Genomic DNA, 26147 nt, shown 5'->3' on the forward strand with positions numbered 1-26147 from the left:
AAAATTTGTCTGAGATAATTTTGCTTAATAAACAAAGTAAAGAAAAGAGTGGAAAAGTGGTCTGCACTTTCTATTTAAAGGATCTTATCTCTTCATGTGACATGAAAAAATAATGCAGACATGCAGGCAGATATCTCCTCTCTGTGGAATGAGAGAACCTTCATATTTATGAGTGTTACACTTAGTTGCATGACTAACAAAATACACTGGTTGCATGCTAATTATAAGTACAATGCAAAGAGTGAACTAATTGTAATTAGTACACACAGTCAAGTACAAATGATACAACACTCCACCGCCTTCCTCTTAATCCAGGGCTCCTAGATGACACACACACCGGAAAAAAAAAATACTCGTGGAGATAAAACTCGCTGCAATGGAATGATACATCCAGATGCATAATCATATCTTGTTGCAAGGTTTTTCGAAAAAAATAATATTGCTGGATTCTAATTTCGAAGGTTCCAAATATTTATACACACCTATGAAATATAATCTCTTTCCAATCTGATATATGCCTTTATGTCCCCTGCTTGCCAATAACATTTTAGAATGCCAATTTACATCTAACTTTTATATGTGCTAAACTTGGACAGATAAACTTCCCCTTTAACCTCTTACACCCCAAGGGGGTATAAATAAATTTCTGCCTGACAAAAACACACAAAAGTAAATCACTTATAGCCTCACAGCTATTAGATTTAAGAAGAAACTTTTGGTACGTCTGTAAAGGTAAGATGTCATAGAATGGTTTTCTAGTGTCAGCACCATTGTAGCTTTGACCTTGCCTGAAATATTAGGGACAAAATATTTTGCATTTTTTGAACCTCGCCAAAATTTTCTTTGAAATAAACATTGCAAAACACTACCCAAATATTATTTATAGCACAAAAAAGTAGTACAGACTTTCAAATCTAAATGTTGTGTAAAAATATACCAAATTTGGACTCAATCAGATGAATCATATTAATTTTAGAATGGTATTAGTGAGAAATTTCTTAGGCGGAGAGACCATTTTGGCACATTTATCCATAAATGTCACCAAACTTTGCCAAATATGTTTTTTACATCAATACTGGGGGTTTGGTAAAACTACGAGGTCATGTAGCAGCTGGACCCGCCGGTGGGTCCGTAGGGTTCAAGGGGTTAATGGATTTCAGTTTTAATAAATAATTGAGGGTTTTAGTTGTAACATTTATGTACCCTTCTTCCTTTATTTGAAAATTATGATGATCAGCTGATGTTCTAAAAATTCATGAATGGAAACAAACTAATTGGACTACACCTCATTTTTTCATGTTAGAGAGGCAAACCCTGATCAGAAAGCCATTATATTGGGGCATTACTGTTTGAATTTATTATGAAATATCATACAATGGTCACTTGTAGTTTTCAAGAGCTGAAAAAGCGAATGCTGGTAATAATAAGAATGCAGTATTTCTCTCTTAAAAAGATTTCTTAAATCACAAAAATTGTATTATGTCAAGTAATTTATTTTATCTTGTGATGTCAATAGAGAAATTTTTTATGTCAAATATTTCAAACACTGACAGGGAGAAATTTCTGTAGTGCTTTAGGTAATGAGCTTAAGCAAGTGACTCCATACATCCTCTACAGCGTAAATAGTGATTTTAAGCATTCAGCAAGCAGTGCATCAAGTTTACAGTGCAGAGACTGAATCCAAGAAATTGAAAGACAGTTTCGTATTCACAACAACTAGGTAGGTAGGTAGGTAGGTAGGTAGGTAGGTAGGTAGGTAGGTAGGTAGGTAGGTAGGTAGGTAGGTAGGTAGGTAGGTAGGTAGGTAGGTAGATAGGTAGGTAGGTAGGTAGGTAGGTAGGTTTGGGTGGGTGGTTGAGTAAGTAGGTTTGGGTGGGTGGTTGAGTAGGTAGATAGGTAGGTAGGTAGGTAGGTAGGTAGGTAGGTAGGTAGGTAGGTTTGGGTGGGTGGTTGAGTAGGTAGGTTTGGGTGGGTGGTTGAGTAGGTATGTAGGTAGGTAGGTAGGTAGGTAGGTAGGTAGGTAGGTAGGTAGGTAGGTTTGGGTGGGTGGTTGAGTAGGTAGGTAGGTAGGTAGATTTGGGTGGGTGGTTGAGTAGGTAGGTAGGTAGGTAGGTTTGGGTGGGTGGTTGAGTAGGTAGGTAGGTAGGTAGGTAGGTAGGTTTGGGTGGGTGGTTGAGTAAGTAGGTTTGGGTGGGTGGTTGAGTAGGTAGGTAGGTAGGTAGGTAGGTAGGTAGGTAGGTAGGTAGGTTTGGGTGGGTGGTTGAGTAGGTAGGTAGGTAGGTTTGGGTGGGTGAATGAGTAGGTAGGTAGGTAGGTAGGTTTGGGTGGGTGGTTGAGTATGTATATAGGTAGGAAGGTAGGTAGGTTTGGGTGGGTGGTTGAGTCGGTAGGTAGGTAGGTAGGTAGGTAGGTTTGGGTGGGTGGTTGAGTAGGTAGGTAGGTAGGTAGCTAGGTAGGTAGGTTTGAGTAGGTTTGGCTAGGTAGGTAGGTAGGTTTGGGTGGGTGGTTGAGTAGGTAGGTAGGTAGGTAGGTAGGTAGGGGTGGGTGGTTGAGTAGGTAGGTAGGTAGGTAGGTTTGGGTGGGTGGTTGAGTAGGTAGGTAGGTAGGTTTGGGTGGGTGGTTGAGTAGGTAGGTAGGTAGGTTTGGGTGGGTGAATGAGTAGGTAGGTAGGTAGGTTTGGGTGGGTGGTTGAGTATGTAGGTAGGTAGGTAGGTAGGTAGGTTTGGGTGGGTGGTTGAGTAGGCAGGTAGGTAGGTAGGTAGTTAGGTAGGTAGGTAGGTTTGGGTGGTTGAGTAGGTAGGTAGGTAGGTTTGGGTGTGTGGTTGAGTAGGTAGGTAGGTAGGTAGGTAGGTTTGGGTGGGTGGTTGAGTAGGTAGGTAGGTAGGTAGGTAGGTAGGTTTGGGTGGGTGGTTGAGTAGGTAGGTAGGCTGTATTTTAATGACAGTTTTTTTGTTTACATTTAAAGATACATATAACAAACAGGGGTTTTCCAAATTGCTTGGTCTTAGTTTTTATACAGTAGACCAACAAAGGCTTGTTTTTTTTGAAAACATGCAAATTGGAACAGAGGAAGGGGTCCACCCATTTGGAATGGGGGTCGTTTGGCTTCTTTTGTTAGACTTCAATGCCCCATAACCAACTAAGTGCCTGAAATGTCGGTCGTTAAACGGGATTGTTGGACTGGCTGAATAGACAAGGTCCTCCACTCTACTGTGCAGGGGGAGGGGCTGCGATGATAACGGGAAGGGGTTAACTCAATAGCTGCATTGAAAGTTATCATCATCATCATTATCATCATCATCTCATCATCATTCAGGTCTGAACATTTACAGGACCATTGCATTAGATAGACATGCTTTGATCTCCGCCAAAGACATTGTTAGGGGCCTGACCATATGTGTTTAGAACAGTCCGGAAGTACCTACATTTTCATAGAGCAGTTAGTTTATAATGAAAATAACATTCAACATGTTGTTAAAAACAGCTGATCCCCAGGCTGTTCTCTACATCTAGTCTGTTCTGCTGCTTGTTTTTTATGTGTGTCAAACCTGAAGGTGAACTCAAAGAAAAACTTACTATTTGGTTAGGAAAAGCTTGTTTTCACGACCCCTTGCAATGCATTCCCGGACCATTAGGGGTCCCTGGTTGGGAATCACTGCTGGAAAATGTCCCACCCTAGCTCATGATCTCCTCATCTCCCTTAGAATAATCATTATCCTAAGTTTTGCTGTAAAATGAAGTCTCATTTTGTCACTTAAGGGCGGCGGAGAGTGATTTTGTAGGTGTGTAGTTATGCCTTTCTCTCCCCAATGTAAAATGAACTTTGAATAGAACTATGTGATGTTCTATAATAAACCCGTTAGACTGTTACAAATAATAGTATTTATATTATAATTGAAATGAGTGTTTCTGAGGTTATTATTTGCACTACCTTTTATATATGAATATTGGTAACATACAAATGCCCACCACATTTTGCAGATTCATGTTTCTTTCTATTTCATTGCTATGAAATAAGGTCTTATGTTGTGTTTAAATCAGCCGGATGGGTCCTCCGGAGGACTTGGTCTACCTGGACTGGGTCTTTCAAAGAGTTTGGCTATAGATTAGAACAGGTCAAGCCTTCTCCGGCTATCACAGCACTTCACTCAGCGTAAGCTCTGTCTCCTAGCAACCATGACACATGATGCACAAAGCAGGCAAAGAATGGAGGCGGAACTTCCTAAGACTGTTCTGTGTGCTTTCATTTTTTTAAGAGCTTCAGCCCCATACTGTCATCACAGATATCAGATTTATAGTCCCCACACTGTACAGATGTTGGAATCTGAGCTTAAATGTCAGCACAACCCATTTTATAGGGACAGATAAAACCTTTCAATAAATCAAAAACTACCTGCAACATATCTGACTCACTAACCATATAAATGAACTATTTTCATTTATGTAACACAATATTATTCACTAATTTGTATTACATTGAACTGCATTTACAATGTTCACCACTGTTTGGAGCCATTTCCCTTTTACCTCTGAGCACGGAGCAGCCAGCTAGCTTCGAATCCCAATCAATCATGGGATACCCTAGACTTCAGAGGAAGCAGCCCCAGATTAGAACACACTGTTAGACTTTCTCGTAAAATAAAATTAAAATACATCAGAGGTTGTTGTTGCAACATCAAAAATGTTAAACAGCTGAAGCTGTGTTTGTACTTTTGCAAAGTAGCACATACAGTAATTCAATGCAGTTAAGACATTTGCATATAATTCTATATTTTTTGCAAGTAATTTTTGGTACTGATGTCAAATATGGAGAACACAACATCTAGCTGGACTTTGTTTTGCAAAATGTCTGCTACAAAGTGAACCATTACCTAACGATTTTTACTCTAACCCAATTTTCTCTTATCTTTACTTTCTTGTTCTTTGTACATTGTCATTTTGCTGAGCATGCTGCTCTGCACTGAAATCTTGTATTTGTTCCAAATTTAATAGGTAAAAAAAAAATCCACTGTCTGTGTTGTGTGACGGAGTATCTTGTTACTGTTTGACTCTTTCACCTTTACACAACCAGTAATACCTTTTAATGTTGAACATGTGAATCTGTGAGGTTTTTGATGATACATTTTTTTACAGTGCTACCCTTATCGACACTGAATTTCAATGTGAAAGTCAATTGAGGAATTAACTCTATATTAATATTAGTGTTGCACCGATACCGATACCAGTATCGGACGGGGCCCCGATACTGCCCTAAAATGGTGTTATCGGTATCGGCGAGTACCAACAAATAGGGCACCGATACCAATCTGAGAGCCATAAGTTTATTCAACTATTGTCACCCATTCCTGGTAGGCAATAAAAAGTTCTACTGGATTCACTTTGTATTAGATTTTTTCCTGCTTCACAAAGGTAGGCAGCAGCTTGAAAAAGCCATGATGGCAATTATTTAACATTATTATGGTATCGGCCGATACTGCACAGCTGGGTATCGGTATCGGGACCAAAAAATGGCATCGGCGCAACACTAATTTATATGCCGCATTTGACTAATCTTGACTAATGACTAATTTTGATAAATATAAGTAGCTTAGAAAGTATAAAAGTAGGTGTCTGATGGCTAGATTCTGATTGAATCGCATTCCAAAGGTGTTAAGATCTATTGGTATTTTAAAGCCCAAATCTATAAAATGTATCCTTTTTTTTTTTTTTTTTTTTAGTGTCCTGTCTGGCAATGTGGAAATAAGAATAATTGTCTTGAAATGACAATTGAAATTGATACAACAGCACATTCCTGCTTCAATCCAGTCATACTCAGTAAAGTAAACTATATGAATACTTTAATTTGGTCAAAATAAAAAGTTTGGGAAGAATTCGGATTGTGGAAAAATGTAACAATAATAAATATTCACAATATTAAAAAAATGAATTCCTAATAAACATTCAAGTTTGGACAAAACCGGTGTAACCCCCTTATTGTGACCAATGGAGCACACATTTATTGTAGTATTTGACGAAGTACACTTTTGAGAACTATTTCTGTTTAAACAACCTTGACAAAGTTGATTAATGATAATACATATGCTTTACTGTTATATTAGACTTTATTTATGTCAAGTAAGTTTTTACTAAGTTTTCATGCATTTAAATTCTAAATTCAAGCAAAACTTTTATGTAACCTAAAAGTATCACCAGGAAATTTAGCAAATCCATTGACCCATGACAGTGACGACTTGAGTGAATCACAACCTGTATAACTCCAAAGACAATTCTTCTGATAACAGATGAGAGTTCAGTCAGAGGATGAAGATCACACAGGCGAAGGCTGCAAAAGCATAGAGAAAGGATGCCCCCAGCAAACGAGTGAGAGATCTCCTCAGAGCTGGATCCTGGTCATTCTTTCACTAACAGGTGCTCTATGATTAAAAAAAGGAAAAGAAAGTTAATTTCATTTTGATGCAGACAAATAATAATATTTTGAATACAATACACTTCTATTCATTTCTGTATGTGCAGTAAGAAACATACCCTATACTGCCATAACTGTGATTTCATACACCTTTAAACTCAATTGACATCTCATTTTTAAGCAAAGGGGTTTAAAAAATTATACCAGCCCACAACCTTTGCTGCCGAAACTCTTGGCTTAAGTACAAGATTTATGAGTATTTGTATTGAGATTTTTATTTTAAAGGTACTGAAGTTGGATAGATTTTCGCTATATTTAATTTCAAAGGTGTGGCAAGCTCAGGTCACGATTATGCAAAGGTTGAAGTATGAAATTGTTTAAGTATTGGTATGCTTATGTCCTAATGGTTACTTTCATTAAGGCCTGAAATACAGACTCAAATACTAAGGTACTTAAAGTCAGCTACTGTAAGTGGCATCTGGTAAATGGGTCCTCTGACTTGGAGCTTAACACTACTTCATTGTATTATTTACATTGCACAAAGTGAAGTCTACACTTGAATGCAGATGCTTAGTTACAGAAATCCTTCCATGAAGCTTTTCATCACTGTGGTGGATGATCCTCCCACCACCACATCGTGTTAGTATTTTCTTTTCTTGCTTTATATTACAATTTATGTTTAAGTTGGTTATTTCTTTTAGACAGGTATTATCTAATGGGTGCACACTTTAGTTAATGTCTGTCTGAATGGTTTATTTACACTTGTTCTTTTGTTTGAGGTGCTGCTGATGCAAACCAGCTGGAGGAGGAAACCTGGAGCGTACCATCTTTGAAAGACTGACGGGGGAGACTTGTTTCAAGTTGTTTTCAATTAGTTTGTCACTTAAATATTTACTTATAGTTTCTGCTAAGTAAAAGTTAGTTTTGCTTTATTTGTTTCATAGAATGGTTAATTTTGTATTTATTGTTTTTTTTGTTATATTGTGCCTCCCTCATGTGGTAGACTTGAGTTACTCCATCCCTTTTTAAGCAGCCTTTAGTTCTTTGTTTGCAGGTCACTTTTTTGTTTGAGATGGATCCTCAGTTGACCTCAGTTAAGTTGGGCTCAGATTCATGTTATTTTGTATTTAAGTTATTTTGTATTGCTTTTGAGCCTTTGTTAACCATTTTTACACAATTAAATGAAAGCCCTTTTTCAAATTTTGAACACATTTTGTCCTTATTTAAGTTTGGTCCCTCACAATCACCATGAATCTCTGACCGGTTCTGTTTAACAGATGAGCAGTTTGGGAAACCTTATGAACCTTAACACTCCACCCATGCCTTCAAAGGTTTCAGGGGAGAGCATGTGTTCATCTCCTTTCAAGCGCACAGGGTGAGTCTGAGTCAGTGACTGAGTCTGAGCACGGGTGCTCCATGTTTTCATAGCACTGACTCAAGGTGCTCAAACAGACTATGCTCAAAAGAATTGTTACTGTTTCAGACAGTACATGATTTGCTGTCATTCAAAATCTCTATGTTTTAATAGCCCCGATAACTGACTACAGTAAGAAAATCATTTCATCATCAATCAATTTTGGGAAGGGGCGAAAATACTGGTTAGCTGATTGGCCTATGTTGGTGATAGACTGGCCAAATAAACCAATCAGATCAACGAAGCATATGACGTATTAACAGAGCGACGACGAAGAGGAGCCAATTGATAGATCAAACTCTTGCCGAAACCAGTCGGGAGAAGAGCAAAAACATCTTTTCCTCTGAGAAAAGCCTCCAGAGCAGTGTTTTGCTCTTCTTTCAGTGAAGAAATACTCTGTAATTCCGATAAAACTTGCTCGATAGCCACGCTAACGCTAGTTTCAACGGCTGAAGCCACCATGTTCTTTAGACTGAACTGTCGCGCATCTCGTTGCGTCACACCTCAACCCGCCTCAAAGCCAACGCTGATTGGACGTTCGTTTGGTGAACGGCTCCAAATTTTCTTTAACGGAGAGTCTCCAGACTGATTAGCGAGTGAAATCTTGAAAGCTCGCGAGATCAGGATGGTCTCACGATGCTAAGGAATCATAAGGTCAAGAGAAAATCAAACATGTTTGAAATTCAGTTGGACCTCGTGAACGAAATCCTGCTCTTGTAGCAGAGCTACCATCCAATCTACCAGAACCTCACGCACTGCACATGTGCAAAAAACTGAGTTGTTCTTCGTCTTCCTGACTGACAAGTCTATACAGCCCCATCTCTCGGCTTTGAGTCCGATGTGTGGTTTTTGGAAGTACAGTGTTAGCAGTTAGATTGCATCAGAGCGTCGGGCGTGCAGTGTAAGAACTTACATTAGCTGCGAACTTTTAGGGTTTCGTCATACAGTGTGAGCTGTAGCTGAGTACGACCATTGAAAATATGATATAGTGTATGCTAGGGTTGGGAATTGAAAAGATTTTCACGATTCCGATTCCCTTTTCGATTCTATGAAACGATTCGATTCTTTATCGATTCTTTTTTCGATTCCAATTTGGGGGGAAAAGGAGAACAAACAGTTTGATTATCAGAATCAACTTTGTTTACTTAACTATTGCACAATCTTACAAACTCAACAAGATCAAGATGTCCACAGGAAATGTGAAACTGGAGTAACATCTGTGTTTAAATGAAAAATTAATACAAGAACAAACTTAATAACCAACAATGTCTAATAACAAATGATGGGATAATAACCTACTTTAAATAACAAAAAATACTAATTATAAAACAGTAGTAGGGAAAATTAACAGTTCTTTGCAGAAAGATGAGCATATCTGCTTTTTCTGGAAGGATACGGGATCTTTCAGGGCTTATGGTGTCTCCAGCCGTGGAGAACACCCTCTCAGATGGGGTGGAGGAAGCCTGCACACAGAGGTAGTTTTCAGCCAGTCCAGATAGCAAGGGCAGCGTATCTTGCTTGCTCCACCACCACAGTGTGGCGCTATCCCTGCAGGGGATGCAGGGCAAGCTTTTATAGAGCTGGATTTCCTGATCTACCCTCTGGGCTAAGGAAAGACGGGGCTTTGATTCACAAAGTGACCGCAGCTCGTTGTCTTCCTCCTCGAATAGTTCTTCCAACTTGCGTAAGTTGCGTAACTTACGTAAACAACGTGATGTAAGTCGTGCTCCCCAGAGCCGGCGCTCTGGGCTCTGGTGCTGCGGGAATCGAAAAAAGAATCATTCAGCGAGCTGCCAAACGATGCCATGGAATCGGAAAATACGGAACCGGTTCTTAACAGGAACCGGTTTTCGATTCCCATCCCTAGTGTATGCCCAGCGTTAAGCAGTGAGACAATGTCACAGCCAGACTCATTTCAAAGGAGGTAACCAATATGAAGTTGCTCATTCTTAAGGAGAATGAGCAACTTTAGGAGGCAGTCTTTAAGTCTACTGGATATTATACCGGTGTGTTACTAAAGTTATGAAAACACTCCAATGTAATGGTTTGGATGGGGCGGTGAAATATATACAAATGGAATATTTAAACAATATACAATAGCAAATGAATGAAATATAAAGTTTCTGATGAATTTCTATAGGTAATTAATGAAAAAAAAAAACGTCTTAGCATTGTATTTATTTTGCATATATTTTTAAGGCTGCTGTGTGGTTAAACCTCATACAAAAGTCGGTGGAAAAATCTGAACACAACACAAAATACACACACAAACACAGGCTCTTGTTTGTTTCGCTGTAGACCGTCTGCTGTCTGGGTCACAGAGCACATAATGAGTTGCATCCACAATTGCTTTAATTGCACCTGTGTTTTTGTGAATGCTGGGTGTGTGTAAGTGTGTTGTGTGTGAACAGGTGGGCTAGACCAAGCAGCGTCATAGGAGTCAGGACATTTCATACGCATAATAAAAAGGATGTTTGATGCTGATAGGTGTGCTTCTCTGGTTGTTGTATAAGATCCAATGTTTGTATGTTTTTACTGGAATTTTGTTTGTTGTGTTCTTTACATACAGGTGTCTATGTTCTCAGCTGTCTTTTTTTGTATGTGTGTGTATTTTATACATTGTGGGGACCATTTTCTGGAAAATAACACATTGAGAGGACTGGCTGCTCCAGGCATTTGTCCCCATGGGTACTATTGCTGTTTTAGGTTGAGGTGTAAAGTTGATGAAAAAAGGTGTGAATTTAATTTAGGATAGGGTTAGGTATGTACCCATAACATCAAGATAAGGGTCACAGTTTGGCTGTAGAAATGGGTTAGAAATGAATGGAAGTCAATGGAGTTTCCACAATCATAGAGAAATTTGATTGTGTGTGTATGCGAGTAGTGTGTCTGTCTAACCTGCAGCTGTTGGGCTGCCATAGCTTCTACCTGGACTTTCGTGCCCTGCCCTCAGGGTTGTGTGTAGAGTATGAGGACAGGAGGTTTTGCTTAGCCCTGGAGGCACCCATAAGGCGGGCACATAATTCACTAAAACACATGCACCCAAAGGTTCCATTAAAAACTTTGGTGTTTATTCAGGCTCTCACAACTTGAATTGTTTTTTTTTTTTTTATATGAAACCTACATTTTTTTTTTATTCATCTCAACTAATTCTCAAAACTGCATCTACAACATTTATGTTTAGTACTTGGAAACGTGGAATCCATTTACTAATTACTCTTAAAGAAAGATACCACATTAATGAATATTGTGAAAAGAGATCACAGGGAAGAAAGAATAATCTTTTTGGATCGTAGGTCTGTAGAATCCACATTAGACTTTTAAAGCACAGACATACTGAGTCTTGGCTTCATTCATCTGCACCAGACAATGTTGTTAGCCTGGAGGGGCTCACATTAGAATAGAATAGAATAGAATTCAACTTTATTGTCATTCCACTGTCACAAGTACAGAGCAGCGAAATGAATTCTCTGCATTAAACCCATCCCCTTGGGGAGCAGTGGGCTGCCATTGTGCGGCGCCCGGGGAGCAGTGAGGGGTTAAGGGTCTTGCTCAGGGACCCAGAGTGGCAGTCTGTGGGAGTGGGGGATTATACCCCCCGCATTATATCACACCAACCGAAACAGCGAACTCAGCTGTAAGACCAGGGGAGGTAGACTGTGTGATTACATTAACAAAAAATGGTGTAAAAATTCTAGAACGGTCGCCAGCTTTTGCTCTCCAGACATCGAGTTTCTGAGTGTTAACTGGAGACCGTTCTATCTGCCCAGAGAATTCCCTGTGATAAGCATCACTGCTGTCTCACCTGGACTGTAAACATCACCTCACTAGTCAAAAGGGCAGAGAAGCACTTGTACTTCCTGAAGAGGACGAGAAGAGCCCACATGCCCCCACTCATCCTCACATCCTTCTACAGAAGCACCATAGAAAGCGTTCTGACCAGCTGTCTCATGCTACGTTCACATCGGACGCAGCAAGAGCAGCAAAATCGCGTCTGCTGCTTCATTTTTGCTGCTTGTACCAGTTAGTTCTGATGTGCGGCTGAAGCAGCTTTGCTGCTGTGGCTGTGCGGTGCAAAAGTGGGTCTGACGCGCGTTGGGCGGAGCTTCACTATCCTTTCTCTGCCTTGCAGCTATATTTGCTGTGATCAGTGGGAATAAAGTAGTTTTAATATGTTTTTAAGTGAGAAAGTCCACCTGAAAACTTAATCAGTGCAGTCAGTTCATCCAGATTACCATCCTGCCTTCCATTATTATTTCTGTCGGAGCCGCTCAGACCCCCACATACCAGCGGTGCGCTGTCAGTAGGAATCCCATTCAACAGCAGCCTCTGGCCGGGTCTCCTCCTCGCGTTTCACCGCGGCGGCTGGTAGGTGTTTTTCATCTAAATAATCCAAACTGCAGGCACCAGGATAATAAAAGTGAACATATTCTGCCGGCAGATTTCTGCATTTTAAGTTAATTTAGGCGTTAATAAACTGTTTCAGAGGAGTGATCAAAGCGCTCTGTATCATCAGCGATGTGTCTCTCTCCCTTCCAGCTCCCAGATCTCTAGCAGCAGCGCGTTTGCTGCGCGTCAGATGCTTAAACGCTCCCGACACGCTGCTTCAGCTGCTCAGACGCGCTGCGCCTGCTGCTCAAAACGCGCTGCGGGACCTTTTGCTGCGCCCTGACGCTCGTCAACCATTGACTTTGCATGTAAACTTGCTGCTTCTGCTGCGCCTGCTGTGTCCAATGTGAACATAGCATTAGTGTGTGGTCTGGAGGCTGCAGAGCCTCAGACTGGAAGAAAGTGAGAGGAGTGGTGAGAAGAGCAGAGAAGATCATCGGGGCTCCTCTTGCCTATATTAAAGACATTTCACCCCAACGCCCGTAACATCATGAATGACCCCTCACACCCACACCATGGACCGTTCTCCCTGCTGCCCTCTGGGAAGACACTTGCAGGTCCAGCAGGTTCTGCAAAGCTTTTTATCCACTACAATGAGACAGCTGAACTAGTGAGAAAACTCAAAATCATGTAACAGACTCTGGATCACACTAACACCAAACCAAAATACTGCATATTTGCACCATATATATTTATTGCTCTGAACTTCCATTTCAATGCGTTTTTCCACCATGTTTTTTTCTCCCACACTGTTTAATTTGATCACCGATGCACTTTGATGCAATTTTTCAGAACAATGGAAATATTCTGCAAGCTGTACAGAACGAAAATTCGTTTTGTATACATTCTGTTTATACAAAATGACAATAAATTTGTCCAAGTCACAACATAAACAGCCTTTACTTTTTCAGTGAGGGTTAGGCTTTTTTTAAATTTGGACTGAGTTGAAATAATCTAATATCAATATATATGAAAATATACTTGTAGTTATTAATATGACATTTCAATATTAATTACAGTCTTTGATTAAATTTTTTACTGACTGATGTAGCAAGTTTGTAGCATGTATTTTTATGTTCTGTTTTTTCAAAACAAATATTTTTCAAATGTTTGACGAGATTTAGAAACTTGACAAAATAACGGTCATAAATTTGTTCAGGATTCTATTCTGGGCATTCTTGGCAGTCTTTTTTGACATTTTTATTTTGATGATTTCAATGTTGAACTTATATCCTATCAACCAGAATTAATAAATACATTGTGATCTAAGTTTTGGCCATATTGTACAGCCCTATTTGGACCTAAAAAGAAAAGACACAATTGGAAATTGCTGTAGGACAAGAAGATAATTGTTTTAATCTATTTTGCATACAAGTGTGAAAGGTGGGCTGCGTACACCCAATTATGTTTATTTTTTTGTAATTATGAGGGTTAAAGCATGAAAAATAACAGAGTAAATAAACTGGAATCTGGAATATTCTTGAATTCAAGAAATCTTTTTTTTTTTTTTTAGGGAGATTTGGTTGTCTTTTTCTGTATGATGATGACTTACGCTGCTATTATCCAAGAGGCGGCGAGGTAAGCTTCTCTGTTGATTTGCTTCATCTAGTGTTGCTCCAACTGCTTGGCTGACAACTGGCCAAACACATACCTATAGTTCAGGTGGAAAAACAGAGAAAGCGAGAAACATACTTAGTAAGCGCAAAATAAAAAAAGGAAATAAATACTATGGGTACATAAAACAAGTAAATAGGAACATCAAAAATTATGGATCTGTGAATGTGTTGGTCATTTTTACAAGTGTAAAAACACTGAAGGGGACAGAAGCTTTAAAATAAAAAACTAGATGACAGGCAAGTTTAACAAAAAAAAAATGCTGCTCAGTCTGTGCAACTTTGACTGCAGATTTAAATAAATACAGACCTTATAAACTGACAGTTCTCGACATCCAGAGGTGATATTGGGCACAGACAAAAAGCAAATGCATATATACGTAGTTCACTTATGCATTACCCAGACAGATCCCTGAATAGCCCGCTTCTTTTTAAAATGTATTATTATACAAACTTTTATGATTCTTCTGGAACCAAGAATCAATCAGGACCAGAATCGCTCAAATTCAAACAAATACCCAATCCTATCCACTGCTGGCTGTCCTACTCTACTGCTGATTCTGCAGCACTTCTATGTTTATTTGAAATTATGATAGAAATTGACCTCAACGATGGGCTCTGTTTTCAAAACCTGAAACCTATAAACTACTTCCTACAGATTTGACCTCTGGCAACAGGCAAGAGGCTGAGGTGGTAACTCTGTTTCATGGATCGCCCACTCTTTATTGACATTTCCAGCCCTACATCATATAGCATTGACCAAAACAAATAGGGTAAAAGTGAAATGCCATGGAAGAATAAAATTGATAAAAACATTAAAACATACACCTAAATTTGATGAATAAAAAAAAACCATATAAAACGGTTAATCAAAAAGATATAAATATATATATATTTAATTACAAATATTATATACATTCCTTCTAGTTAATCTTTTAACTTCAGATATCTAACTATTTCTAGTATTTTTATGGGTATTTAATTGTGATCAGAATCAGTGCAGGAGGTGGGGAAAAGGATCCTGACTAAATTAACATCTCTGTTGGATAATGTCTCCCACTCCATGCATGAAGCTGGTGCTGAACTGGACAGCTCCTTCAGTGACAGACTGCTGCACCTTAAATGCACCGGGGAAAGTTATCAAAGATCTTTCCTCCCAGCAGCTGTAAGACTTTATAACCATCACTGTTCCAAACAACCTCATTAAGTTGTTACATTCATGCTGATTTTTGCAAAACTTCTGTCTCAGTTAAATAACATCCTGCTGTCATTTTGTAGATCACTGGTGTTGCTGCTATTTTTCACATATCCATTACTGTAAAAAATTCCACAGCTGTTTATTGATTATTTTTTCTGCAGGTACAGAGAAATTATATTGTAAAAACACTCTACAGTACAGTAAATATTTGTTATTTTCTCAACTCTATTACCTATTCTGTTATTTTTATACACTTTCTAAGGTCCACATTGTCTGACCATGTCTGCTAAAACATTTTGCCGCTGTAACACCACAATTTCCCCAAGGAGGACAATAAAGGGATTTTCTATTCTCTTTCTGTTCTAATAAAATAAACTAAAGCTGTATAGACTGAGGAGTTTGATGAATATGAAAGATAAAAAGGTGGGAGACAAAAGTGAAAAGAGAGATAAGACATTAACCGTGAAAAGCCAATCATATTAAAGACAACCATGTTTATGTGATTGGTGCTTCCCTTATATTATCTTTTGAAAGGGAATATAGAGAAAAACCAAAGCTTCACTGCCTTCAATCGCATAAGCCGACAAGTGGAGTCCAGTTTCATGGGACTGTATAATGTCTGGTGATTGTGCAAATACATGGAACACTAACCTTTTTCACCATGGTAGACTTTGCTTCTTGCTGTGCACTGCTCCACCCCCTTCTCCTCTTCTCCTCCTCTGCCCATTGAGTATCTGCCTTTTTGCCACTCTTCTCCTCTCTATCAGGCTTTCTCATCACTAAGCAGTTAATTTTGGGATTAATACGCGTGGCGGCAGTGGCTGGGTTTTTTGAGGGATTTGTGGCAGAGCTGGAGACACTTATCTTGGTCATTATGGTGCCCATATTGGATTCAAGCGTTTTAGTATCTCCCAAACATTCTGTGGTGAAGGAGTCTATCAGAGCAACACGCATCCAAGGATTAAGATAAGAAGAGCCCTCATTACAACTTCTCTCCTCCTGCGGCATGCCGACATTCGCAGCAGTGAAGACTCTTCCTGCAACACCATCAGAGGACAGGTACAGGTCTTCCCCGAGCTTTTCTTCTTTTGCAATCGTTGAAACAGGCTCAGGAGAAGAAAGGTTGTCACCTGAAAAACTCGAGTTGCCTTTCAAGAGCAAAGAGTTGGAAAATGATCTGTTATAAGGTTCTGAAACAGGAGGACAGATCTTCTCTGTTTTCTTTGTGCAGCCATAGTCTTGTTTGGTCAAAGACGAGTCAGTCAGCCTGTTGTCCCCCTCTGAATTTGGCTCTATTTGGGACAAACATATTGGGTTTTCAGTCAACTCATAGCCACTATCCGAAGAGGTATCCAAACACACTGTATGCTGGAATGGTAAAGATTTATTTTTCATCAAAATGCTGTAGCAAAGAGGAGGGCCTAGATAAACTTCCTCTGTACAAGCTTTAAACAGCATCTCCTCATTCCTAAGGTCAGGACTGCTAGGTACGGAAAAAGATGGGCTATTAGACTGCTCTGCTTGGCTTTCACCAGGGCCACTGCAAGTTTCACCGTCAAAACACTTTAAATCCAATAGGCCAACATTGTTCCTAGGTGTCAAATAAGGTGAAGAGGATTTGGTCAAGAGAGCGGATTGGATTGAATTTGCTGGCTGTGTGGTGCTGAGTTTGGGTCTTAGATTGTTTAGGTCTTGTGTCAATTTGAAACAGGATTCGAGGCTGTAGGGCACAGGAGTCAAGCTCGTCTCTTCACCACACTGGCTGACCTCACCGCAGTCGCTGTCATGGGAGGAGAGTGACAGGTAGGAGTAGAAGTCTCCATTCCGAAGATGGAGAGGCCTGTGGCATTGCTGAAGCACCTGAAGGGAGAAAATGAACACTTTTGGTGCTTTTTGCATAGGTTTTTAAGCAGAAGATCTAAATTAATAATAACCAATCCTAATTGTCCCTACGATGTATACAGACAAACATGACGATGTTGTGTTGCTTTAATAAAAAACTAATCTGTCAAAAAAAATTCCAGGCAAAAATTACTATGCAGATAAAACTTTTATTTTCTGTTTTGTAATTTCATAGATCTAACACACCATAAAATCCATACTTAAATAGTTTTCGCCTGGTTTCTTTTTTACTTTAAAAAATGAGGACTGAATTTTAATGAACTTTTAGATTGCTGGAGAAATTAATAATTATGCCTTCAAAGTTCTTAACTGTGATGCGATTTATTGAAATTCTTCAGATGAATAAACAAAGGAAGAGAGATAACCTTCCTTTGCATTCATTGTTCCTTGAAGTGCACAGAACATGAGGTCAATAAGGACAGCTTCAGGTTCATGTTAATCTATTTCTGATGGTTTTGTACATTTGTCATTCAACAATTTACAAAGCTATAGAGGAAATAGCTACATTGACATATTGTGTAGAATTAAAAATCTACCTTGTCTCGGATGTGTGTTAATGATGTGGAGGATTGGTCTTTTATAGAGCCAGTGGTCTCCCTCGGGTTTTCTCCATCTGACTTATTCTTTTTGTTTTTCAGTGCAATAGAGGCCTTGTCAATAATCTCAGTTACAAAGTGATGAGCATTCTCCCCTTTGCATTCATTTCTGCTTTGTGGATGGGTTGACAAGACAGAAGGACTACAGCAGGACAAATGTGATTCATTTCCCTTTTTCAAAGTCAGCGATGAATCTTTAGCTCTGACTTCCCTCCTTGTCTCCTCTGTCACCAGTGATGAGAACTTAAACTTCTCTTGAATGGTGATGGCTTTACGTCCAGCATTCGAGAGGCTTTTGTCTATTGAACTATGAGATCTTCCGTCGGCTGTAGGCTGAAAAGGAGGTGAAGGAAGGGAGGTGCTATGGCAGGGGAGCTCCCCCCTCAACTCACCCACCAAACAGGAAGCATGCTTAGAAGAGAGGGGGTGGTGATCCCTGGTAGGGGACGAACAAATATATCTTGTTAAACTTGAATCATTTTCAGCTCTCAAGTCGCCACCATCTTGGACTGGCTCTTCTGATTTGGTATTCATATATAACTCCTTTACAGTATGTCTTTTCTTAGTGAACAAGCCGGATTCTTCTTGGAGAAGGTCATCATCTTCATCTTTTACATGTAAACAGTTGTGGTCTATATTTCCGTTCTCCACGTCATCTGCAAACTGGCTGATATAGCTTTTTCTCACATTTACTTTGTTCTTGTGTGCTTTTCTACTTGTATTGTTCCCATCCTGACTATTGGTTTCTGTTAATTGTGAACGTGAACATGTGAAAGTTGAGGATGGAGAGCTTCCGCACTGCAACTCATCTAAAAGTCCTGCCTCTACTTTGACTGAGGAGGAAGCAAAGGTGCAGGGAGAGTGTATCCACCTCTGTAACTCTGTCTTCATATACTCAAGCCCTAGTTCATAGGATGTGTCCATGTCATCTTCATCATTGTCCTCCTCATCCTCATTGCCGGTAAATACGCCATTTACCCTCTTGTCACAGCCATCCTGTTCCTTCCGAACACCAAGTTCCTCTTCAGAAAGTGTCAGTGTGGAGGAAGAAAGCAGATCACTGTCATCTTCATCTGTGCCTGCTGAAGTGCATGAGATGTTTACCACCATGCTTAAACTCGCAGCATCAGACTCATCTACACCTTTACCACCCCTTTTGCTGTTGTTGCAATGTTTCATACGAGAACTGGACGTGACACTAGCTGCCATGCTTGGATCTAGAAAACGGTGATACTGATTTCTGAGTCTGACAAAGTCCTCAGATTCCAGAGATGAGTCTTTTGTGCTACTCACTTCATTAAGTGATACTTTTGATAAAGTCTCATTCATCAGCATTCGCTCATCTTTCCATGAAGTGCTTAAGATTCCAGAGAGTGGGGTGTTTTGGCAACCCAAAGAGGGGGAAGTAGGTAACTGGTTGTTTTGTGGGGTGCAGCTTTGAATTGACATGTCAGAGACGCTGCGTGTCATTTTCCCTACCAGAGGATTCTGAATATCCTCCAAACGTTTCAGGAGGTCAAGTGTTTTTTGGCTAAGATCCCCAGATGTCTCAGTTACAATATGTATGTCTCCTCTTGATCCAGCCTTATTATTATGTTTCTCCTGTCCTTGGTTCAGCAGACTGGGACTCGTGACATTGCCTGCCACCACCTTGTCAGGACTATTGCACTGATTAAGGAAACTTTCCAAAGATGTGCTTTGATGGAGACGTTCTTTAGACGGGAATAGTTCAATACCCAGAGTCAGCAGAGACTCAAAAGAAGAGCTCTGAGACAAAACTGGACTTAATATCCCGTTGATTGATTGGGGCGTCGCAAAACTATTATAATGGTAACTATCAAACTCTGACTTGTCACCTGAGGTCATGAAAATCTTGAAGGAGCCATCAAGTTCTTTTACATCAAGGTCAGAGTCCGAATTTGCAGGGGCCAGAATTCCCTGTCCATTAATTACTATTTCAACAGCCTCCCCTTCTACATCTTTGCACCCCTTCTTTTCCTCCTCTTGCCTGTTTCCTTGGGGTTCCCATCTCACCTCTTTCATTTTCCATTCCTCCAAATTGTTAGAAATTCCCATCTTGCTTCTTTTATAACTATAATGTTCTTGATTTTCATCAACCTTCCCCAGGTCTCTTTTTTCTTGTTTTTCTACATCCTTATCCAGTTTTGTCCCTTGTATTCCAGAGTGTGTTGATGTCTCTGAATCTCCATTGTCACTTACAATCCCACTCTCGCAATCCGATCCTAGAATATTTTCTGACTTCTCACTTCTTCTGCCACTCTCACTTTCATTATTCCAAACTTCACTGACCCCTTTTTGTTGCTGGCTATTCTTCATCAAACCTCCCAAGAGGTCTGGAAGTGTTTCATTGGAAGACAACAAAGAATCCTTACTCATACTCTTCAACAAAACATGTTCTTTGTTTGTTAGCGATTCATTTATGTACCTTAGTGTAGAAGTTGGTGAAAATGTAGGTTGATTACATAATTCAATATTGTGGAGGCTGTAAACCTGATATATGTTATTTTTTGGGGGAGAATCAGAGTTAACTCTGTGCTGCACTTCCATTGATGACATCTTCTTTTGCTCTGTTTCTTGGATATCCAATTCAATCTCATTGGACTGAGTGTCTGAGGGCAAATTTGATTGTACAGTTATGGGGAGGTTTGTGGTAAGGTCAGGTTGTAGTACATCTTGTTGCTCTGCTTCCATGACGGTCATATCTATTTCATCCCATTCCCACGAGTCATCTGGTGCCCCTGCCACAGAGTCCAGTGATACTGGGGTAATCTTGTTGAGCTCCACTAAGCCTTTTTCCAGAATGTTTCCATTAACCTGCAGAACAAGAAAACAAAATGTAAACACAATTTCAATGGTGATTTAGCAAAAATGTATTCAAGTAAAGTAGCACACAAAGGACTCAATTGTGATTTCCTTGCACGCTAGAGGATAAGTGACAAATGAAAATCTATATTTTCCATTTTTATCTGGCTTTGATTTGTAAGTAATATTTTATATCCCAGAAAGCTCCAGCAAAAAATTTTTTAAATGTTGTATTTGCAGTAAGTGCAGATGTGTGTTCTTTCAAAATCAGACCTATTTGTGTTCAGAAACGCCCTATTATCTATACAGGAGACCAGCTACTCGGAATACGTGACTTTGCGCAGCAGCCATGCTCTTCACCACGCTGCGAGACCAGACATCACGGCAGGAATAAGGAGAAAACAGAGAGGATACAGGGTTGGCAGGACGAAGCGGAGGAAAAGATATTTATCAACGGTTGTCATGGGAAATTTAAGACCGTTTGATAACATGACCGAGGAGCTTGCAGCTTTAACACGCTTCCAGGGCAGGTACAGATACACTAGTATCATGTGCCTCACAGAGACATGAATAGATGGACTTTTCCCAGATGCAGTGGATTCTCTGGGTGGCTTTAAACTCATCTGTGCATAGCAGAGAGTGGAAAAAGAGAGGACGGGGACTGGCGATGTTTGTGAGTGAGAGATGGTGCAACGCGGCTCATGTTTACATGAGGTGGAGCTACTCGAGGTGGGCGTGAGACCCTACTATCTTCTACAAGAATTTGGGAGCCTAATCGCACTCTTAGTACACATCTCCCCCCCTCCGGGGAAGTCACACCTGCGTTCAAGTGTATACACGGCACAGTGACCAAGCTACAGACACAGCACAACCGCTCTTCCCTGCTTACATCTGGAGACTTCAATTAGTGTTGCGCCGATGCCATTTTGTGGCCCCGATACCCGATACCTGGCTGTGCAGTATCGGCCAATACCGATACCATAATAATGTAAAATTATTGCCATCATGGCTTTGTCAAGCTGCTGCCTACCTTTGTGAAGCAGGAAAAAATCTAATACAAAGTGAATCCAGTAGAACTTTTTATTGCCTACCAGGAATGGGTGACAATAGTTGAATAAATATATATACGTATAATCGGTGCCCTATTTGTTGGTACTCGCCAATACCAATACCACCATTTTAGGGCAGTATCGGGGCCCCGTCCGATACTGGTATCGGTATCGGTGCAACACTAACTTCAATCAAGCCTCCCTCCGTTCCACCCTCCCTATGCTGACCCAGTACATCACGTGGAAAACAAGGGTAAAAAAAAACTGGACCTTTTTATGTCAATGTCAGATACTGTATGCCTACACCTCTGCCCCCTTCCCCTCACTAGGACGCTCGGTTCATAATCTTGTCTACCTGCTCCCCCACAACATACCAGTGGTGAGCAGGACAATATTGCAGAAGAGGTCAGTAAAAGTTTGGTCAGATGAGACCACTGACAAACTGAGGTATTGTTTCAGAACCACAGACTGGAGCATGTTCCAAAGCTTTCATTGTGATGACATCATCAGCCTGACTGAATGTATCACTGACTACATGACCTTCTGTGTGCAGAGCACTGTGCCCACACGACAGCTATGGAGCTTTCCAAACAACCACCTCTGGATGACCCCTGAGCTGAAAGTCCCTCTGAACCAGAAGAAAATGCCTTTCAACTCAGGGGACAGAGAAAAGCAGTGTAGAGTACAATGAGAGCTCCAATGGCGGATAAGGGTGGCTAAAAAACCCCCCAAAAAAGCAGGTTACCATAGCGGCGCTCCAAAGCAGCGGCCAAGAACAGCTCCTCTTGACAATCTCACAGAATATGCCGCTTAAAACGATACAAACTAGACTTCAAACCCGCATCTATGATCGCCAACGCCTGCTGGAGCTACGGTCACAAAATATTTTAAACACTAACATTTTTGACGATTTAAAAAGCTGCGGACTGCTATGGACAGATCTCAGGAACACAACAGTGGAACATAACTGCCAAAAGACGGAGAAAGCAAGGATGCAGAGGGGGGCTAACTGTGAAGCTAAAAAGAAATCATCACAGACCTCTGCTTCCATCAATCCTGCTCTCCTCCGTTCTCTGGAAAACAAAATGGATAATCTTCGACTGGAACTCTCTTCAAAAAAGGGGATTAGTAACTGCTGCGCCATCATTCTGATTGAGTCATGGCTGCATCCAGCAATACCGGACAATGCTATTACATCGAAGGGGCTAACACTATACCGCGCCGATATGAACAAAGAACTAAGCTGTAAGACTCGGGGTGGTGGGCTCTGTGTTTACATCATCAACAGCTGGTGCAAGAAGGCTAGATCGGTCACCAGCTTCTGCTCTCCAGAACTCGAGTTTCTGACTTTTAACTGCAGATCGTTTTATCTGCCGAGAGAGTTCAGTGTGGTTAGCATCACTGCTGTTTATGTCCCCCCAGTGCTAATGCAAAAGAGGCCATGAAGACTCTATACTCTGAGCTCCAATCTGCACAGAGAGGGTGTTTTCATTATTGCTGGGGATTTTAACCAGGCTAACTTTAAGACTGTTCTCCCTAATTTTTACCAACATGTGGACTTTGTCAGCCTACATCAACAAATGCATTGAGGAAGTCAGCATCAAAAAGAAAAGAAGATCACCACCCGGGCCAACCAACCACACTGGATAAATCGAGAGGTTCAGAAATTGCTAAAAGCACGGAAATAAGCTTTCAACTCTGGTGATAAAGAGGCACTGAGAACAGCGCGTGCCAACTTAAACCGTGCCATCAGATCAGCGAAGCAGAACCACAGCCAGAAGATCCAGGATCTTTTCCACTGCGAAAGTAACACCAGGAGGATGTGGAAAGGCATTCGGATGATGTCGGACTACAACACACCCTCCCCTCCCCGGTAGATGCAGCAAACACTGACTTCCTAAATGAACTGAACAACTTCTTTGGAAGGTTTGAGGCACTAAACAGCACTCCAGCAGTGAAAGCTGCTCCACACCAGGGGGAGGAAACATTAAACCTGGACGTAGCTGAAGTGAGGAAAACTCTGAGGACAAAATGGTGTAATGTAAGTCACAACATCTCTCTTTAGAAGACACTTTAGCACTAAAACAAACACCGTCATTCATTTCGAGGGGAAGTGTGTCTGACTGCTAGGAGTATGAAATGATGGATGTAAAGTATAAATATCAGGGAACTCCAACCTGCTCTCCCAGCTCCCTCTTCAGTCTGTTCTGCCACTGTAGTGCCTGCATCACTATCGCCTCCCACCTTCTCTCCAGGTTGATTGACATCAGCTGCAGGGCCTCTCGGTGCCGCTCTGTTTCGGGGCCTGTTTCCGCCACCAGACTCAACTGTCCAGGATGGGGTGGGGTAGAGGGATTGGGGGGTGGGAGATTGTTGGGTAATTATAAGTTTTTATGTGTATGAATTTAAAAAAGCTTGAATATGAGACTGTCAAATCTTAAAAAAGAAAGATTAATTTGTGAAATTGAGGTAAAATTTTGTTTTTAACAGAGTTTTAAAAGAATCCACAAGATAATCAATGAATCAAGTATACTAATGTTTACTACTTTATCTGTTTTACCTGGTCCTGCTCTTTGCATATTTTTTTTTTTTCCTTTATTCAAACTATTAGTCTTTTAATAATTGTTCTATTTTGCTTACCTGGCTCTGCTGCAACATCTTCTGGCACAGTTTCAGCACAGAAGCCACTCCTCGTCGTCGCATTTGAATCTCTGAGCACAGGGACTGTAGATAAACATCAAGTTAATTATTAAACAAATATTCATTAATAAATATCCGATAATCTCCATTAACAGCACAAATCTACCAATGAATCTCTAATGTAGAATACAGATATGAAAATAGACATTGGAAAATTGATATTGGAGATGACGTGGAAAAGTGATAGAACAGACTTCACTTTGTGTGAAAATTATACCCTTTAGTATTTTCAGCAAGATAATACAATTCTCTTATAGTATAATTGTGGAGAGAGAGAATCTTTTCTGCTGTCATTGTTTTGACTGAGAGCTTTAATTCAATTTCTTTATTGAAGGCTAATAGCAAGAAAAAAATTTGTTTATGACACTGACACCAACGATTTTCTAACATATTGGTAAACATTTTACCGGTGCAATTTTCATGTTAGTTGAGTTGTTTGTTGTAAACGCTTTGAAACGGTTTGCCGGCATCGGTGGGTTTTGAGGTTAAAAGGGAGTTCATCCTCTCCGCTGTCACTAGATGTATTCTTGATGTGAGGCCCAGCTACACGGTCAACACAGAAATGTGAGTAATGTCATGATGGGTTCCTAAAGTTAGTCCAGATGCAGAACACCACTCAGAGGCAGGGTTAAGGTTAACCAATTTATTAACAGGAATGAAATAAAGAGGAACAAACAATTTAACTCAGAGAGGTAAACAGGGTAATCTCGTCTGGGAGGATAGACCAAACAAAGGAGGATCTCACAGCGACTAAACTGGGTTTTCTCAGCTTGGGGGAAAAGATAAACAAAGGAGGATCTCGGTGAAACTCAACAGGGTTTTCTCAGCGTGGGGGGAGATCCAGCGGTCTGATAAATCGGAGACGGAAAACTCTCTACGGGGAGATGTGAGTAGTGAGTTCAAGGACTGAAGGGAAAAAGAACGAGGCTGATGAATGGTTCAGTTATGACTCACATAAAGGGGTTCTTGGTAGATTCTTGGGTCCAGTTTGTGGAGGTATTGTCCAGAGAAGATTGTACTCGTTGGAGGGCGGGCAGGCAGACTAGTGATGGGTCCAGAGGAGCAACGGAGCAGATTGTCACAGGATTTTCCGGAGGTGGGCATGAACGGCTCAGGTGAAGGTTTTCCCTTGCTCAATGAGAGACGAACGATTTCCTTCCAAGGGAGGAGAAGGACCAGGCTTATCCAGCGGATCAGGAGGGTTCCCCAATACTTGCAAACACTCTGGCTTCGAAGTGGTGACAGTCCACTGCTCTTATACTGCTCTGGTAATGACCCAACAAGCCGCAGGTGAGGAGAAGAAACCCGGAAGCCACCCTCCAAGCCAGATGGGGAAAGGGCACCATCTAGTGTTGGAAGGAGGAACCAAAAGCAAAAACACAAAAACAATCCACACAAACAGAACCCTAACAGTACCCCCCCTCAACAACCGCCACCTGGTGGTCCAGAAGAGCCCGAGGGCTGAGACGAACAGACATCAGAGTAGAGGGAGGGGTCGAAAAAAAAGCCCTCCCAGTCCACCAAGAAATGCCAACCCTGTCCACGGCGACGGGCATCCACAATCCGGAGGACAGTGTAGGCTGGGTGACCGTTGAAGTCCAAAGGGGAAAGGGTTTGTCCACTGCGGCACTGGAAAAGCCTCAGAGGGGGCAAAGGACGCCCGCTGAAGGCTTCTGGAGGCTTGGTGCTCCAGCAGAGGGTTCTTGGAGACTTGAAGTGCCCGCTAAGGGCTCTTGGAGACTTGGAGTTCCCGCTAAGGGCTCTTGGAGACTTGGAGTGCACGCTAAGGGGTCTTGGAGACTTGGAGCGCCCGCTAAGGGCTCCTGGAGGCTTGAAAAACCCACTGAGGGTTCTAGGGGAGGAATCTCCACCGAGCGTTAATTCTGAGCCCCTTCTTTTGTGTGCTCGGGGGTCTCTGGACGGCACAGAGCTCGCTCAGGGGTCACCAACAATTGGTCCCCCATCAGGACAAGCTCTGTGCTAGGGGTGGGGTTTAAGTTTAGGACTATGGTATAAAATGAGTTTGGGCTAGGTTTATGGTTTATGGGGAGGTATGT

General features: G+C 41.0%; 1 protein-coding gene across 2 annotated transcripts in view; it reads right to left on the reverse strand.

The window, feature by feature from the left end:
- Positions 1-5695: 5695 nt before the first annotated feature.
- Positions 5696-26147, reverse strand: part of akap6 (A kinase (PRKA) anchor protein 6) — a 212192-nt gene continuing 191740 nt past the window's right edge. For both annotated transcript variants that reach the window (XM_038307063.1, XM_038307061.1), the window contains exons 16-21: positions 24031-24114; positions 23568-23717; positions 17459-20353; positions 15672-16880; positions 13762-13860; positions 5696-6413 (exon numbers count right to left, since the gene is read on the reverse strand). In XM_038307063.1, the coding sequence (XP_038162991.1) occupies positions 6402-6413; positions 13762-13860; positions 15672-16880; positions 17459-20353; positions 23568-23717; positions 24031-24114 (4449 nt within the window). In that variant the 3' untranslated portion in view covers positions 5696-6401. The remainder of the gene's footprint in view (positions 6414-13761; positions 13861-15671; positions 16881-17458; positions 20354-23567; positions 23718-24030; positions 24115-26147) is intronic.

This window comes from Cyprinodon tularosa, unplaced genomic scaffold (assembly GCF_016077235.1).
Source record: "Cyprinodon tularosa strain WSP-4 unplaced genomic scaffold, ASM1607723v1 ctg6, whole genome shotgun sequence".
In the NCBI taxonomy this organism is placed as follows: Eukaryota; Metazoa; Chordata; class Actinopteri; order Cyprinodontiformes; family Cyprinodontidae; genus Cyprinodon; species Cyprinodon tularosa.